Below are 20,030 nucleotides of genomic sequence, written 5' to 3'. Positions count from 1 at the left end.
TTCTATCCTACAGCCTAGATGTTCTTTGACTTTAGGACTTCTTAGTGCTGGAACTGTGAGAGAATTAATCTCTACTCTTTCAATCTAATTTCATTTTAAGTTAATTTTAATTTCATTCTAAGTTAGCATTTTAAGTTACATGGCATTTAAACAAGTGAATAATAACTAAGTCTCCTTAGGAAGGCACAGGGCAGCAGGACAGACAAGGGCTAGCCTTATTTAAGGGTCAAGTTTCTCCTCTCATAACAGAAGTAAAGGAGGAAGTGTGAAGAAAAGCCAGTGAGTAGACACTATACTGTGAAAGTGAGATCATTTCTCAGCAAGAACTGTTATGATCTCCATGAACTATGCAGCCAGGTCAACAGCAGGCCAGGACTTGGACAGAGGTTATCAGACTATTCATTTCAGTGCATCTTTTACATTGTTCCATGATTCACTAAATGAAGTAAGAAATAGTACAGAAGACACAGATGAACCACTGTGTTTAAACAAACATAACAAACTCTGTGTAACTATTCATGGCTTGGCATTGTGCCTGCCTTCCTTTGCTGCAGACAGCAGAGAATGTGACCTTAGACACTAGGATTCAGCCTCTGGAGCCCGCTCAGTGCAGCAATCCACAGAGCAGAGGTACCACAATCCCACGTGAGCAAGAAGAACATTTGGGAATGTGGACAGAGGGGTCGCAGCTATTTTTTATCTCCTCCTTCCAGAGATGACTGCTGTGACATACCCAGAAGCGGAGACATGGGAGAAGCTGCTGAATGCCTCTCAAGAAGAGAATGGTTAAGAAATTGGTCTACACGCACATAAAAAGATTGAGCTGGAGCTACAATACTCATAGAGTCCAAAGATAAAGTGAAAAGCTCATCTAGAATAATCACATAGCTACTGCGATGACTTTTCTTCAAGTCCCAGTGCATACCTGGCTTGGATGAAAATGGACTCATAGCACCATAGGGAATGGCACTATTAGGAAGAGTGGCCTTGTTGGAGTAATTGGTAGGGGGTAGGCTTTGAGGTGGCAGATGTTCAACCCATGCCCAGTATGGTAATCTTTTCCTGCTGCCTACTGCACGCCACTATGCTTCCTGCCATGATGATGCTGGACTCAACCTCTGAACTGTAAGCCAGTCCTAATTAAATGTTTTCCTTTATAAGAGTTACTGTGGTTATGGTGTCTCTTCACAGCAAGAAAAACCTAAGACACTTGGGTATGCATTGTATATGTATGAGTCTCTGGACTTGGGATTGCTTGAAAGAAGGCATGGAAGAGAGGGTATCAAGCTGTTAACCTCTTGAAGGACTGGAGAGAGGGCTCAGAGGTCAAGGGCATATACCGCTCTTCCAGGGGACTCAAGTTTGGCTCCCAGCACCAATGTTAGGCAGCTCACAACTGTCTGTAATCCAGTTCAGGGATTCCAACACCTCTGCTCTCCAAGGGTAGGTCCACACACATGAACATAACTACATAGTCATATGTGCCCACATATAATTTAAACTGAAAATAAATCTTTAAAAACTAGCCTCTGAAGAAGAACCAGTGAGATGTTCAGTATATATTTACATATAATGTTGCTATGATAAAATTCCATGACCAAATGCAACTTAAGGAAGAAAGACTATTTTGGAGCTTATAATGGTGGGGAGCATAGCAGTAGGCAGCCAGAGCCAGAAGCTGAGACATTACATCTCCAACATCAACTATGAAGCAGAGAAAGTGAACCAGAAGTGGGGGGAGGCTGCTATGTGTTCTAAAGGCCCACCCCACTGACATGCTTCCTCCCGCCAGGCTACACACGTAAAGATTCCATAGCATCCTCAAACAGGGCCAGCAGCAGGGATTCAGTGTGAAAGTGTGAGCCTCTGGGGCATTTCTCATTGAAAGAATCAGATTATGGTCCATCTACTGACTTTTTTCCTTTTTCTTTTTCTATTTCTGCTTTGGGTTTTTCAAGACAGAACTTCTCTGTGTAGCCTTAGCTATCCTGGAACTTGCTCTGTAGATCCACCTCCCTCTACTCCCCAACGGCTGGGACTAAAGGTGTGCACCATTGCCACCATCTTCTACTGACTTTCTTTTAGGAAGTCGTGCACAGAATACATAAGTTAACATCAACGGGCAGAGGACAGAGTTGAGTTCAATACATGTCAGCCATCTCACATGTTCTTACACTGCCTCGCTCCCTCCCATCTCAGTAAGCGCCTTCACCCTTGTCGTTCATTCTGTATTCAAGCCCTACATCTTCTCTCTTCCCAGCATGCATCACTCTTTCACACATCCCACTGTTAACTGACACTGTCACCATCACTATAGTCCTGATTATCTCCAAATCTGGCTATTGCAGTGTATGTTCCCCTGATTTAATTCTTCTACTTCTACTAGAAATGATCTGATCCTGAATCTCCACCCTTCTGATATTCTCTTCCTGCCCCGTGCAACCACCTACTGCCTCAGCTTTCTTGGCCTAACCTCTTGTTCTCATTTCTGCCATCTCTCACCATGCTTCTTCTCTTTCACTTCCTTCCATAAAATACTGTCGCAACCTCACTGATCTCTAGTTACCTTGCTCTCTGGAATCTTCCCCTTCCCCATTCACATGTATCTTAAAACTTCTCATGTTAATTTCTAAGATCAAAACTCAGTTAAGTATGGTGGTGCATGCCTGTGATTCTAGCACCTAGGAGATGAAGGCAAGATCATGAGTTCAAGTACAGCCTGGCTCTTAAAGTGAGACAATACCCCACATACACACAAAATCCAAACTGTTTAGCAGCCCTACCTTCTCCACCCTGTCCACAACTACCCCAACCTAATCTCTCCTCTGTCCATGCTAAGTAACGCTCAGTACCAGTCTCAGGGCTGGAGGCACTGGCGTCCATGCTCCCAGGACATTCACTATGCTGTCCTTGTGCATAGTTTCTGGGGCAAAGTTAAGAACTTCCTTTCTTCTGCCCCAACTGCACTCTGGCCCTCTATCTACTTTGTCTCTAGCACACTGAACTCTAAAGGCCTTTTTTCAAGACAGAACCCACTGTCTTTTTCTGTTTCCTTAGAGCATGTATCAAGAGCTGGCAGCACAGAGTGGTCAGTAGACAGTCACAGAAAAGGAACAAAGGAAACGTGCACAACTTTGAAAGTATTCCAATTCTAGCATATTGTGTGCTTTCAAAATAGGCAGAGTCCATTTTGATTTATTTGAAGTAACAACTTGCTTTGGGTTAAAAATGTTTTTATTTATTTGGTGGGGCACACACATGTCATAGCATGTTGTGTGAGCAGGGGACAGCTTCTGAGAGCTGGTTCTTGCTTGGCAGTGAATGACTTCACCAGTGAGAGCCATCTTACCTGCTCAATGCTGAGCTTGTCACCAAACTTCAGATTCTTGTCTTAAGACACACACACACACACACACACACACACACACACACACGCCTGTACTCAAATGAGTATCTGTGCACATACACATATACACACAGAGGCACATACACACAGATGCACACATACACACAGATGCACACATACACACAGATCATACAGATACACACATCTACACAGATGCACACATACACACAGATGCACACATACACACAGATGCACACATACACACAGATGCACACATACACACAGATGCACACATACACACAGATGCACACATACACACAGATGCACACATACACACAGATGCACACATCTACACAGATGCACACATACACACAGATGCACACATCTACACAGATGCACACATACACACAGATGCACACATACACACAGATGCACACATACACACAGATGCACACATACACACAGATGCACACATACACACAGATGCACACATCTACACAGATGCACACATACACACAGATGCACACATACACACAGATGCACACATACACACAGATGCACACATACACACAGATGCATGTATCTACACAGATGCACACATGCACATAGATGCACACATACACACAGATGCACACATACATACAGATGTACACATACACACAGATGCACACATACATACAGATGCACATATCTACACAGATGACACATCTACACAGATGCACACATACATACAGATGCACACATACATACAGATGCACATATCTACACAGATGACACATCTACACAGATGCACACATACATACAGATGCACACATACATACAGATGCACATATCTACACAGATGACACATCTACACAGATGCACACATACACACAGATGCACACATACACACAGATGCATGTATCTACACAGATGACACATCTACACAGATGACACATCTACACAGATGCACACATGCACATAGATGCACACATACACACAGATGCACACATACACACAGATGCACATGCTGCACAGTAGTTAGGGGAGCTGCACTGATAAACCTCTTCATGTTTATTCTGGGAAATTCTAGGTGACAGCCACACTTAGAAGGCTATACCCTTCTAATAACACAGATGAGATGGCTCTGGTTACCTGACAGTGCATCATAGAACTCGTCCTCACTAAGGATGCTGGCAGGCGGAGATCCTTCAACCAGGGACCGCTCTAGTTCATGATGCTCAGTAGCTAAGGTCTCCAGTGCTTCTGACAAAATTTTGTTTTTTTCTTGCTCCTGTTCCAATTTAAAATTCCTCACCTAGAAGAATGCAGATACACAAGAGTTCAGAGTGGCAGAAAATACAGACTTTCTCAGGATGTGAAAATTATTTGCTTTTGATCTACCTCCACTGCAACATCAGAAATGAAAGTAGTTGAGTTACACACACGTACAGATGAAGGAGCAAAATTACTAAGCTAATTTTGTTCTTCCCAAAGGACCTTTTCTCACACAGCTTAGCTAATGAAAATAGATTGCTAACTACTAAACAAAATCAGCTCAAATTATTAGGATCCTAGTAAAAGAAAAAGTCATTAGTCAATTTGGAAATTACATTAAAAAATATTTCTTCCTCAACACTAATCATGAAATACACACACACACACACACACACACACACACACACACATATACATATAAAGGTTCTGGGAAAGGTGGAGCATGCTCAGACCTTTTGGCCTTTGAAATGGTACTGTCCTTTGCATACAATTCAAGAGTGTATGACCCTGTGCAGCACTAAAGCCCTCTAAACCTCACAAGACAGGATGCACTGAGTTTGGTCCCAAGTTTTATCTAATACTGCATCAAGAACTCCAAAATTACTGCTGGCCTTCTGTCTTACTCAGTACCTCACTCCGGAGCCAGAGAGGCTGCCTGCAGGAGCTGCCATGTATCCTCAGACAAGCTTTCAGTAATTTCTACCTCTTACTGGTTTCCATTATAATCTAAGCAGTGTTTAGCACAATGGCCTTTAAACTTGTATTTTCAATTTAGCAGCAGAATCTATTTGTCCACTGCAATCTTAAACATAAAATGTTCATTTTAAAGCTAATTGTGGTGGTGCAGGCCTGCAATCCCAGGATTGGGGAGGATAGGGCACGAGAATGGAGAATTTGGAGGGAGTCTAGACTATAAAAATTGGTGTTTTAGAGAGCAGAGTCCTGTTGGTAGTGCTGGGTATCACAAGAGTCTGCTTTCCTTTTCTCCTCCCTTGAAGTAGACCACAGAGGTAGGCCCAAACCCAGGAGCTGCCTCCAAGTTCTCTCAGGCCAACCTCAAATGTCTAGATCTGTGAGTTGGGGACTCTTGCACAATGCTCCTTGCTTCCATTCCTCTCCTCGTCCTAACCCCATCACTTCCTGACATTTCTCTAGTGCTCCTCTCTAACACCAGGAGGAGGAAGAGGAGGAAGAGGAGGAAGAGGAGGAGAAAGTATTCCCCTGTCTGAAGCTAGGACCCCTTGTGTGAGGTCCTCATAGTTGCACATCAGGCTCTAGTAAGAATTGTGAGAACAACTCAAATACATTTTAGCTTCAAGGTTCACTTGACCAGACAAATAGGGTTAAAGCTTTTTCACTTTTGGAACAGCTCCAGTCCTCAGGCACTTGAGTGTTTATCATTAGAGCAGTGAGATTATAATTATTAGATCTGTGATAATGAAATAAAATAGCAATATAAATAAGTAATCCTAAGCAACACAAAACTCAAAAACACTTGTTATGTTTATGTTCTGATTAGAATATCTCATAATGAAAATAGTGTCTCCAAAGAGGAGAATGCTATGTACCTTTAAATGTAACAACAGAAGAATAATTCCTTCTGTTTAACAAATACCTACATTTGAATGCTAAATTTATGAGGAATTTAGTCAGGTGTCAAAACTGATCAACATCTCAAACATCCAATCTTCTCTAGAAAATCTTGTTCATACCACAAATAAGCCTTTATTTACCTAAAATAAGCATCACTTCTTTCTGCCACACCTACATCTGACCTCGCTGTTAGTCAAGCATGAGTGGGCTGGAAAGCTGTGGCGAAAACGTGCTACCCTTCTGTGTCTGAACTTGTTAAACTTTCAGTTGATCTGAGAGTGCTCTTAGGAGTTTCCCTCACTCAAACAAGTCTTACCTAAAAACTGCAAAAAGGCGCTCTACCCTTGAGTAAGGGATGCACATGAGAAAGAAGCTCTAAGAACAGGAGCTGCACCAGGAAGCTTTCTCCCTTAAGGAAGCACCTGTGAGCTAAATGGCCAAAGTAACACCTGCTCCGTGGGGCAGAGGGACTCCAGCTCAGTGTAACGCTACCAATGAGGAGACTGTGGGTGTGGTTTTATAAAAAGGTCACCTTCTAAACTGTCTTCCTGAATTTTTATTTGCTAGCTAAGACTCCATGCTGTAACAAAAATAGCACCTTCATATAACTCCACCTTCTAAACATTCAAGCTATTGTAACTATCCTATTATTAAAGGAACCAGACTTTTCTTCACAGAACTAGTAGACCCCAACATATGTTTATAATTAAATTAGAAAACTTTAGACTATGATTTGTAAACAAAAGTCAACATATATCAAGTGAACATACAATTTAAAGTTATTAGAAAGCCGGACAGTATTACTATCTACCTAACAAAAAACATGTGAACAACACAATGTTGAACCTTCTCAAGAGTCCATCTCCTCAAACCACTTCTACTTTATCTATTTTCTGCTAGGTGAACTCCTCAGTAAATGTTTCCCACGTGAACACATGCCAGCAAAGCAATCCAGTTTTACAAACAGCATGTGCTAGCATACATACATATTTTTATCTACTCTTTTTTTTTTTCTAGAAAGCACCCTGATATTTGCCTGTGTTCCACAGGGGGTGAGGCAGAGATAATAAATCATTTTACAAAGACATCTAATGATTAGAGACTGATGACTAGTATTCACAGAACATCAGGTACAATGACCTGATTATAAGATGGGAAATTCTAACCACACTCTGGTCTCTTCAGTTACTACACATACAGCTATACTAACAAAGAATGTAGCAGAGACTGAAACCTATCTTACCTACCTTCTATGAAGAAGCTATTTTGACACATTGCTGTGGTTATAGGACCAACAGCACTCAAAGTTTCTGAGGATATGAGATTTAGGATACTCCCTGCTTCTACTCCACAGAGGTGGTGACTAAGAAGCAAGGTACTCACTCAGATGATGTGAGCCCTCCTGCCTACATGTCTACTACACTGTCCTTGTGAAGCAGGATGCAGGCTTGGAAGCCTCCCCACCTCCTACACTAAAAATGTAATCCTCAAAGATTCCATATGTCAATAGAATATGAAAGTGGAGCCTTTAAGACATAATTAGAATGAGAGGAGATCTGTTCAGGGTGGTGGGGATTCACAGCATTAGTGACTACTGTTCAGGTTTGGTCTTTTGCCATATTGTAACGCTAAATACTGTTCCCCCACCCCAGCCTGGATGCTCCCAGGGAGGAGAGAATCTACAAGTACAATGTGACCTTGCTCTTTAATTTAAAACCATTAGTTAAGCAAAGGCATCGACACACAATAGCTGGGCAGAAGAGACGTAAGTGGGGTTTGGGGTTCCTAGGCTTGGGGTTTGAAGAGGAGCACAAAGAGTTTGTGAAGAAGGTGGAGAGAGGAGGAAGTCACCATGGGGTAAGTGAATCATGAACACATAGCCATGAGGGTTAGCCAATTGGAGTTAAGAGCTGCCCAGATGGAACATGAGAAATTATAAAATGGGATTACTGATGGAGAAATAGATTCTAATAGCACAGAGGGTAGATATCTGAACAGCTCTAGTGCTGATTATTGTAAATGTAAAGGTTATATGTCTTTTATCCGGGAACCGAATGTCAAAGGTGAGGTAGAAGCCCTGGATTGAGATGAAATATTTTCTACAACAGACTATGTAAGAGGAGAGACATGAGCTGGCAAAGAGCTATGTGATACTACTATGCCATGAACTCCACAGATGACAGTGTCATATGCATAAGGCTTTTTCAACCCCAGAACTGTGGGCACACAGTTACCACAACTGAAACACAAACTAAGATAAGAAATGGAATGCTCACATGAATACAAATTGTTCTAAATCCACAGCCGATTTCTCCCCTGCAGTCTCGGGCTCCTTTGATCCGAGTGAGGCATGATGAAAGATGAGATATGGGGATACATCCCTGTGATGGTATCCAGCACACAGCTGCTTTGTTTTAGGACTTGCTAAGCATCTTTGTACAATGAGTTCTAAAAATGTCACTCTCGTACTTTTTTCTTTGCTATCGTGCAATACTTTTTCAAATGAAATGAATGTATCTCTTGCTTAAAAGGAGACTGTGGGGAGGTCAATTAAAATGGGGGGAAAAAGACAGGGTACGCGCAGTGGAAGTGTTGAGCACTCAGACTCTGGAGAGATTCTGAAGGAGGGGCTAAACAATCAGCTGACAGACTGTGATCTCAGAGTAAGGAAGAAGAAACACAGACAGAGTTGCAATTACCTGGAACAGGGTGGACTGGGAGGGCAAGCCAGGGGGAGCTCAGTCTCACACATGGTGAATGTACAGTGCTATGAGACAGTCAAACACAGAAGTAGATAAGCAGATTAAACTTGGTGCTTACAGGAGAAGGGGGTTATATCTCGAGGGTTGTATTTTAAATTCTAGACTAGATAAGATCATTAAAGCTGTAGACAGAAGAACACAAATGAGATGAAAACGAAGCCCAGTCTGTGTTTTGTAGTCATTAATGAGGTGGGAATCAGCAGAGAGGATTGCTAGAATAATATTCTTGAGACCTAAGCCATGAGTATACTTGGTCTTCACTAAGGGACCAGGCAGGTCACCCTCCCTCAGGAGAAAAGAATGGATAGGCACAGATTCAGATAGGTAGATACACTGAACTTCAAGTTGCTTTCTAATTGCTTCTGTTGTCTTCTTGCATAGGGAGGAGACACACACACACACACACACACACACACCCCAGGAAACAGACATAGAGATCAACCAACACTGGTCCCAGCATATGACATACAGAAACTTCTATCCCTTGACAGCATGAAGGAAATATGTCTAGAAGTTCAGAATGAGATGGCTCTTGGCACCACTAAGATATTCTTTCCTCATAGTCCTCATTACCTTCTAAGCTGTGCTCAAACCAAGACAAAAGAGCTCCAGTCCAAAATAATCCCAATGCCTTTCTGACCCCAGGCTCCAGCACCGGACAGAAGGCATGACTGACCCAGTTGCTGACTGACACACTCAAAGACAGACCTTTGCAGAGCTTGTTACACAATCACATTCAAGGATATACTCAGACATGTACATCAGGGCAGAGCTGGGGAAAAATATCTTTTATCCAGGACCAAAAAGCAACAGGAAAGCTGATACTTTGAAACAGCTGAATAAAGGGATTTATAAAAAGTGAAAAACAGTGTTACTTTAAAAAGATACCTAGTATATAAATTGGGGTGGGGGTGGAGGTGAGGTGATAATAAAATCTAAAGGGGAAAAAAAAAAATCCTTCTTTACCTCCAGTGGAGGTTGCTTATTGTGACAAGGTAACCACTTGACAGATATTGCTTATATCATCTACAGATAATATACTGTCCAAAAAGGATAAGAGATGGGATAGTTGACTAGTGCGCTCTGCCAAGACAGAGTAAGCTAGTCCTTCTTAGTTCCTGCTTCACAAAAGGTCTGCCCAACATTGTAAGAAATTAGGGGCTGTTCAGATAATCAGCTATCTCTGTAATTGTTTACATTTTGGAAGCTATGTTTGGTGCTTTCTATATGCTCAGGCAATACTTCATTCTCAGATTTCTGATAGGGTTAAAGAATAGTTATAGTCTCATAATCAAACTCAAGTTGTTTAGCATTGAGAGAGAGGTTATAGAGTGGAAGACATGGTTTTCAGATGGTGTTACAGGCTAAAATCTAAACATAATTCAGGGATAGAATTATAACTCTTTAAGTTAGGAATGATGGTAGAGTACTTTATCTAATTGACAAATATGGCCGGGCAGTGGTGGCGCACGCCTTTAATCCCAGCACTTGGGAGGCAGAGGCAGGCGGATTTCTGAGTTTGAGGCCAGCCTGGTCTACAGAGTGAGTTTTACGACAGCCAAGGCTACACAGAGAAACCCTGTCTTGAAAAACCAAAAAAAAAAAAAAGAAAGAAAAAAAAAGATATTTCTAATTGACAAATATGGACTGGATGTTAATTGTATATCATACGATGTAATTTACATGATTGTTATAGTTTTGTTCAATTTATGTCTGAGAGAAGAGTTTGTTTTTGTTTTTTAAATTGGATAGAAAAGGTGAGATGTATGGGGTGGTTCTGATGCTTTGATTGGGAATCTGCTTGTGAACACTGAAGGTTCTGTTCCCAGTGGCTGGGCAGAAGAGATAGGATTCCAGGTTCCCGAAGGCAGGATAGGAGACACAGGAGGAAGAAAAAGATTCATCATGGTTCAAAGGGAAAGAGAGCCACCAGCCATGTGAGATCTCCAGTGGAGTAGCCATTGGCTGCTTCCCGACTGGGCCTGGGGTAGCAGGCAAGAGATTAGAAACGCAACTAAGCTGAGGGCAGATTTAGGGTGCCGAGCAAGGAGAAAGTAACAGGGCAACTAAATTGAGGGAAGAATTAGAAGTATTGAGCTGGGAATGAAGGTTAAGGGCATATTAGCTGCAAGAAGCTTAGAAGTGCCTGGCCATTGAGCTAAAAAGCATATTAAAAGTAAGCTAATGTGTATGTGTGTGTCTTTCATGGGATCCATGAAACAAACTAGATCCATGGGAACCAAACTAGTAGCATGGTCCGCCTGGAGCTTAAAACAGAATAGTAGAAACTACATGCTACACAAACCAGGTAAATGAAGAATATTTGAAACTTATTTTGTTAAAATAACTTAAAAAATGGCATCTTGAAAATCAAATCAAATACAGCATACAAGTGAAACGTGTCAGGGAAGTTTACTTTCTGCCTATTCCTTTAAATATGGAACAAAGAAACAAGATTCTGAAGTGAAGTGGTACTTGATCTCACTCACTGGTCAGCACCCACAGTGTGGCCTCGACAAGATGCTCCTTTAATGGCTCTGGAATTTAACATAACTTGAGGTGAAAATGAGCTTGAGTTTCATGAAAACTCTGGACCAGTTGACACTGTAATGTTTACATAATATCCCACACATTTTATTGCCTAAAAGTAGCACTTCCTGGATTTTCCTATAAGCACTGTGTACTTCAGTGTATAATGTCCAGATCATCCCAGATCAGGTTAAAATTTCAAAGGTTTTCAAAGGATCTTTATTTAAACTGTACAAAAGAATCTTAAGTCACGCAATGGTAGTATCCAACTCATTGTAAACATGCCTCAATTTAACACAACAGATCCACACTGGCTATAAATAAGTGGAATTCCAAATTCACCTATTCAATATTCTGGAATTTTCATGATTTTTGTTTTGTTTTGTTGGTTTCATATGAACACAAGCTGACCTAGAACTGTCTATGAGCTATGAATGACCTTGAGTTTCTGACCCTCCTGCCTGTACCTGGGAATATCTGTACTGGGAAAACAGTATGCCTTGCCACATCTGGCTTTAGAATTTCCTAAAAATCTATTTTTCAAAATAATATCCTTTTAACTCTACACACAGAATTTTCCTGTTCAAAGGAGATTCAGTTCTTCTTAGGTCATTACTATAGGAGTATATGGCTAAATGTTTTTTAAAAAATTTAAGAAAGCCACTCCAAATCATCAATATCTTTACCAAATCCAACAAGCTTTCCAATTCCATGTTGCAAATTAACATATCCTCAAATAACAATGGTTGGAAGCAGGATGCTGAGTCACTGCTAACAGGGAGGGCATGGAAGAGGAGAGGCGGTTGAGGGCTAACTAAGGACGTCCAAAAAAAAAAAAAAAAAAAAAAAAAACCCATAGTGAAATTTATCGTCTTATAAGCTTACACACACACACACACACACACACACACACACACACACACACACGGTCACTTGGAGTTACCCTACAAAGAGGCTGATGTCCTTCCCAATAGCCATAGGTTGCAGAATAAAAAGCCATATTAGGCATGGAATGCCTTCCTGAAAGCTGCTGATCAAGGGTGTCCCACAGACTTCCTAAACAATGCAGACCATTGTTTCCGGTTGCCTACTAGAACTTGATGAAGACACCACACACCTTGTTAACAGGACACGGAGAGCTCAAACTGATGCTGACTCAGCAGCAGCCTCCTCCCTAGGGCTGGCTTTCACACTACTTGAAGGTACTATGCAGGCTGCTATGGGAGGAAAGTCGCCAACACTCTTAGCCCACTGTGAACCCTGTGCACTAAATAATGACCACTGTGGACACTGTGCGCTACAATAATGGCCAGCCTGGCAAGAACTGTCCAAGGGTGAATAATGGCATGAGAATTATAAGCTCAACCAACTGCTTTGCGATTGGATTTAAGGCCCACTCCAAAGGCTGAAACCCATACTAGTACTCTAAATGTAACCAAGAATCCAAGTCTAAGGAATTCATAGGCCAGGGTAAAGTGACAACTGTCACTGTTCTCAATGACCATGCCATGGATGCATCCTCTAATACATATGTCTATATACAGGGATTAGTGCCATTCTCACTCCTCAGAGAAGGATTTGTGTGGTGGAGAACAGTTAATGCAGAAAACTCACTCACTACTGGTCAAAGCACAGACAGTGTCTACAAAGTGCTCAGTCACAAGGGGACATCTACATCACATCCCTCCCTGTAAGACTCAGAGACATCACCAAGGAAGAAGAGGAGACAGAAAGATTTGACAGCCAAAAGCCTGGAAGATCTAGGTTAAACAGTGCCTTCAAGGCATGACTGGACAGCTGCGCACATGGACTCACGGCAGCTCTGGTGCCTGCCTGAGGTCCAGCCAGCCAACATGCCAGTCAACACGTCAGCATGCAGAGTGAGATCCAGCCAGTCAACATGCCAACACCCAGTGGGAAGGAAGCAACTGGGAGGAGCTGTAGAGCTCTTGACCATCAATGGTTCCAGGGGAAGGAGAGCCAGTGTTTTTAAGAATGTTGTCCCAAGTTGATCAACCATAATCATTGGATCATCCTAAACTGGTGCCAATATAAGTGCACAAATGGAACTCTGTGGGTTATTTTTAAAAAAAATATGCAGTCAGGTAGGATACTGAGAGGGACATAAATCTGGGAGAGAGTGGGTATAATCACAAGGCATTGCATGTACATAAAAATACTTCAAGAATTAATTTTAAAGTCATATTTTCAAAAGCAGGTATATGGCCTGGGGGAACAGTTCAGGTAATAAATTGCTCTCTAGGCAAGCGTGAGTGTGATCTTCAGAACATACTGTTAAAAAGCCATGTACGGTGGAACTCTCTTGTCATCCCAGTGCTGGGAAATGAACTCAGGCAGTTCCCTGGAGCTCACCACACAGCCAGCCTCACCTAATCTTTGAGCTCCAGGCCCAGTAAGAGACCCTGTCTCAAAATACAAAATGAATGGTGCCTAAGGTTGACTGCTGACTTACACACATGCAGGCCCGCGCACACACACAGAGCTACCTGGACGACAGCCACCATCTGCTACAGCCCTTCCTTAGGAGCCCTAGTAGGGACCACACTGCTGTAAGGTGACAAACTCAGCAGGTCCTTCAGGTGACATACTCTCCAAACAGTTCCTTAATCCAAGCACTGGCAAGTCTATCAGGCTCACATCTGGCTTAGAGCTTAGGCTCCTCTAGAAAAACCTAAAGGGTGGGTAGATTTGTTTCTCTGTTTCTCAAATTAGACAGCCTGGTTTCAGACTGTTGAGTCAGAACTTCCTTGTGTTCTGTGTTGTGTTTCCACACACACCACCACAACAAGGCTGCAGCCAGTCAGAAGGCTGCTGGGTTCTACCAACACTGATCTCCTTTCCTTGCTAAGAGCCCTTCAGTCTTCAGCCAGGAGTCTACTTCTCAATCCCTCTGGCAGCTCTGGCTATGAGAAGCTCTGCCCTAAAAGACTGCAGTATTTTACAGCATCTACCAGGTCTACTTAAGGTGCAGGAACACGGCACCTGGAACAGCCTTTAACACTGAGGCCAGGTCATATCGTCCACTTCCTGATTTTTCAGGGTGAAGGAAAAGTAAATCCCCAATTCATTTCATGGTTTTGTGTATGGGGGTTTTGATTAAAGGTAAACACAAACACTAGTACATCTAACATATTTATAAACTACCACAAACCAAGTTTAATAATTACCCATGAGGACCTGAGTTCAGATCCCCAACATTCATGTAAAAGGTCAGATGTGATAGTCCTTGAATGTAACCCTGTCACTGGAGTAGAGGGGTGACTAGAAAATGGGACATGCATGGAGACAGGATAGAAAGAGGAAGATAATTGGGGTTTGTGGACCAGCAGTTGGGGCAGTGGGGTACAAAGGCAGACACAAGCTCCAGATTCAGTGAGAGACCACACTTCAAGGGAATCGGGCAGACAGTAATAGAGGAGGGTAACCGGCCTCCTTCTGGCCTCCATGAATGGGACACACACACACACACACTTTTCAAAAAACTAGATATAACAAAAACATCCATTCTGATAGAAAAACAATGAAAAATATTAAGCAGTGATGTATGCTGCTGTTTGTGTATTTATACACTAAAATGAGTAAAAAGAACACACAAAAACCTTGCTAGTGGACCTTAGATTCTGATGGTGATATTTCAGTGTATATAAAAAATAGCTTTTCTACATACTTCCATTTATATCTTTCATAATGTCCTAATTAGCAAAGTATTTGGAAATAGGTCTGTCTAGGAATCAAGACATATTCATGGGTGTTTGTGTCACCCATGCTCTCTGTTCAGTTTGCAGTACATCAGATGAGAGCCGTATTGGGGAACTCTGGAACAGCACACAGGGCAGTCTCAGCTTCTGCTTAGGAACCCAATCTGAGAGTCTGCTAAGAACACTCCTCATCATGGCTGCAAAGCTCTTCACCTAAAAATAGCCTGCTCTTATGTAATCTCTCTCCACAGATCTGTGTATCATATATACCTTGAAATAAATTTCTTTTTAAGAAATATGCCACAATAGATAAGTAATCATGTTTAAAAGCAGAGAAATTTAATCACATTCTAACAAATCCTCAGTAGTTATTTGGGGGCCTGTAGTTGATATTTCTGCTGATGCGAAGAACTAGAAAAGGTTATTTATAACACGTGACACCATAGCAACACTAACTTTACTTCTGAAGGCACTTTATTGAGATATATGCCACCCATCTTCTTTCTCTGTGGAGTCCATTGCAAATGCATACCCACTCAACATTGGAACTAGTACAGAGCCTTCCCCTTGCTCCCTCCCCTAGAGTCCCTGGCCCTTCTGCTACCCTGCCCTTGCTCCACTCAACCCAGGCACTCACCCTGGTTTCTATAACTCTGGTATTAATTGTTTTGCTTGTTCCTGAACCTGAAATAAAAATGGATGAGGTTTTTATTGAATTCACCCATGTTCTCACAAGAACAAGATTCTTTCCTTCCTACTGTTGAGGACTGTCCCAGGGCAGGGACACTCCATGACCACAACATTTCCTCTTTAAAAGCTGAGGGGGAGATGGTTCAATTAGCATAGTGCTTGCCACATAAGCCTGAAAACCTGAATCTGGGTACTCAAGACAACCGTCCCCCACCCCTGTCCCCCACCCCCGAAAAGCTAAGCATTGGTGATGTACCATTTGTATACCCAGACCTGAGGAGGCAGAGACAGGCATGCAAGACTCTGACACAAACAGTACAGTGCCCACCATTAATCTTCAATTCTCTACTTACACACCCACACCTTGAACACTCATATACACACATGCACACACATACCAGGAAAAGGTCCTCTTTCTTCTTCTGAGACTAAATTTCTCTGCCCCAAATTGTAATGTTTTATTCTGACTTAGCAAATATCTCATGGTTCTCTAACTAGAAAAAAAGATTATATTGGAATCAATTTAGTGGGATGAACTACTTTTGAAGAGAATGTCCAGGAGACAGGAGAGAGTCTAAGTCTCCCTAGGCATGCCACACACCATCAGCGGTATTCGGTATGCTAGCACCAGGAAGTAGTCTTAGCAGATGGCCTGGGGCTGGCTGCTCAAATTTTGAAGCCACCCACTTGGAAAGATGACTTATGTAAAAAGAAATACTCATTTACTAAGCAACCCAAAGTGACTTGAAATCTTTACAAGTCTAAAAACAATTAATATGGCTTTGGGAAAGGAGAGGGTTCAAAGCTAAAAAAAAAAGAAAGAAAGAAAGAAAGGAAGGAAGGAAGGAAGGAAGGAAGGAAGGAAAGAAGGAAGGAAGGAAGGAAGGACCCTGACTGGGTGCAGGTCCTCAAGGTCCCCCTTCAAGTGCAATATTATGCAGTCAGTCTTCAAAGAAGAAGAGTGCCTCAGTCTCTGTCCTCTTTACACAACAGGAATTCAAGTCAGCTACCCACTCCATGCCAGGCATCCCAGGTCCCAGGGAATACACAGTGGTTAAGGGGACAATGCTGCACTTACTCTGTTTACTAAATTTTGACAGGAAATCACTGAGTGTGCTAGAGTCTCTAAACGCTGAACACAAAGTCTACAAAGCAGAAAGGAATGCTGGGAGCCCTGGGGTGGAGCCACACTGAGAAGGCATTTGTAGATCAAAGGCTGACAGACAATAGGAGAGGATACCTAGATGAATGTTTTCAGCTGAGGAACTGTTAGCTGTTCTGATGTAAGACAGGTCCACACATCCTTAGACCACAGGAAGGAGATGTAAAGAAAAGAATATTGCAGGGAATCAGAGCTACCTGCAAGGTCTTGTGGTCCACAGCACCAGAGCCCCACTAGCAGCAATCTTACTGAGAAGCATCAAGCTCTGCACTCACATTCCTTATGCAACTGCTCTGTCTCTGAAGGACAACTTTTAAGAAAAAGTACCCTTTCTCACTGAACAGAAGATAGGCATCTGCAAAGTTTGACACTGTACCAATCTGAAGGTACTAGGAGATACTTGGCTTAGGAAAGAGAAATCTTGTAGCTGTTCCAAATTGCTGAGACTTTCACACGAGATAAGAAATGTCCGCACTGCACAGCTCACCTGGGTCCATCAGTTCAAAGGAAGAGAAAGGGAAAAACTCCACCCTGATGGGAAGTTTAACCTTCTGACATTTCTTATCCTCCTACAGTAGAACAAGTGGCTCAAACAGACCATTCAGCAGGAGCAGGAGCAGGGGCTATCAGCCATGCTGTTTACGCGCTGGATACATCTTCCCCACCCACAGACCTGTGGAAGCTGTCATTAGACAAATGAGCAAACCCAAGCACAGCCAGGTTACAGGATGTTAGGATTACACAGTAAGCAAGTACAGAGTTTGAATTCAATGCATGTCTGTGACTCAGGCTGCCAGCGATTAGTCACTGGAATACACGTCTATCTGCTCATCAACAGAAGTGTTTACACATGGCTAGAGCGACTGCCTGGCCAGAAGCTGTGGCAAGAATACCTGCAAACAGGAACAGTCAGAGACACCCAAGAGTCCTTTATAATTTTATGATTACATTTTCTAAAGTTTCAATCTTACATTTTTTTTCTTTACAGGTTTTACGAACTCTGTATATATAGCTAAAGATCAAAAACTAATTTCAATATAAAACATTCTGAGTGTTCTTTTCAAATCAAGACTATCATTTCCTAGACTTAAGAAATATCTACTGTTTCCTTCGGCCCCATGTACCCCCCACCCCCAAACCACCATTCCTCAACTTGTATTTTATACCTCTGTATGACAAAATTCTGTTTGATTAAGTAATAATCCTTGAAAATGTGACAGCAAACCATTTAGTATCTACAATACAGAGATAGTAGAAAAATAAAACACATGTAAGCCAAGCCTTAGTTTAAAAGAAAAACTTACGCATTGGGGCTGAGGAGCTGTCTCAGTGGATAAAGTGTTTGCTATAACATACACAAGGGCTTAAGTCTGGATCACCCACACCCACACAAGAAAACATGCAAACCAGTAAGCCCAGGGCTAGGATAGAGAGACAAGATCTCTGAGGGTCCTGCTGGGCTTCCAGGTCCAGTCAGAGAGCTATTTCAAAATAACGTAGAGAAGAACAGAGGAAGGAAGAAACAGATGCCAACCTCTGGCCTTGTACTGGTGCACACTCACACATGCATGTACACAGAGAACCACGCCTGCTTTGTGGAGCTTTTGAAGAGGGATCACACTAAAGCACACCCTCTCACCATGTAGCAAATGAACAGTTCCAAAAACAATGTAAAATTAATGCTTTGCAAGACGAGTGTGGCCTAACGTCAGGAAGGGATAGTCTGACAATTTAGGGGTAATAACTGCATAGGAAATGTTAGCAATTCTACTTACATGTTTTTCCTCACACTCTTAGGATAATTAATATTTAAGAAAAAAATCAAACAAAATAACCCTGCTATTGATAAGGATGCTGCTCCTTTGGCATTGCTGACGGGAACAGTAGGCGCACTTCCTATAGGGAACATTGTGATAGTGCCTCATGGAGCTACAAGTGGCCATACTGTATGACAGAGCAGGCATCCTTCTAGTGTATACTGAAGAACCACAATGAGCCAGACTTAGGAGTTCTTGCATGTCCATGTTTACAGCAGCACTCTTTACAAAAGCCAAAAGGAAAAGCACCCCAAGGGTAGATAAGCGAAAATCAAACACATAGAGTAGGACATTATAGTCTTCAGATACAGGAAGCCTGACCCATGCTCTAACATGGATGACACTGAAATGTTATGGTAGATGGTCCCAGGCAAACAGAAGAGGACAAACACTACAACTACTTCTGAGTCCTCTTGTATGAGGTGCAATGTGAGTTGGCTTCATAGCGATAGAGGTTACTGTTTCACGGGCAGATTTTTCCTTACAAGGTAAAACACTTCCAAGGGTGGACGGGATGGCTGTATGATGATGCACACATGTTCAGCGACACTGAATGACACACTCAGTAGAGTTATAAAAGAAAGCCCATTGTGTATTTGATAACCTGAAATTCTTTCTCCTAATATTAGACTAAAATATATAGTTAAACTGATTTACAGAAAAAATTAAAAACCTCCCATTATAATATATACTGTACATTTAGTTTGGGTCCTTGAAATTATCTACATCAAAATCAAATGCAAATGTAAACTACTAATCCTACTTACAGGAAAATCCCTAGATATACTTACTATACATAAATGTACTCTGGGGCACAAGCATATTCAACTAATTCACAAGACAATACTGCAATTCAGAGACTGCCAAACAGTGAACACGAACATACCACAAGAATCTGATAATCTTTGGAACAGGACCTCTATGTGACAGAGCCTATGTAGATGGTATGGACAAGCCATACATGTGGCTCTCAATTCTCTAAAGGCCAAAACAGAAAGAGAAATATAATCAATTATGAACCTTTAATTGTCCACAAGGAGAGGAAAAAAACCACAGTTCTTCAGGGAAAACAAATTCCCTGTTTGCCCTCAGGTCTAATTTCTCATCCAGCATAGGAGAACAGGACAAAGAGTCATATGAATAAAGCTTATTTCT

General features: G+C 42.0%; 1 protein-coding gene across 7 annotated transcripts in view; it reads right to left on the bottom strand.

The window, feature by feature from the left end:
• Window positions 1–20,030, bottom strand: part of Osbpl1a (oxysterol binding protein like 1A) — a 181,147-nt gene that overhangs the window by 73,554 nt on the left and 87,563 nt on the right. For 6 of the 7 annotated variants that reach the window (XM_076912969.1, XM_034517766.2, XM_076912970.1 and 3 more), the window contains one exon: window positions 4,481–4,643. The exons of the other annotated variant lie outside the window; for it this stretch is intronic. In XM_076912969.1, coding sequence (XP_076769084.1) covers window positions 4,481–4,643 — 163 coding nt within the window. The remainder of the gene's footprint in view (window positions 1–4,480; window positions 4,644–20,030) is intronic. 7 annotated transcript variants of the gene reach the window in all.

This window comes from Arvicanthis niloticus, chromosome 14, assembly GCF_011762505.2.
Source record: "Arvicanthis niloticus isolate mArvNil1 chromosome 14, mArvNil1.pat.X, whole genome shotgun sequence".
In the NCBI taxonomy this organism is placed as follows: Eukaryota; Metazoa; Chordata; class Mammalia; order Rodentia; family Muridae; genus Arvicanthis; species Arvicanthis niloticus.
The sequence above is the reverse complement of the archived record's forward strand: the minus strand, read 5'-3'. Positions and strand labels throughout refer to the sequence as shown.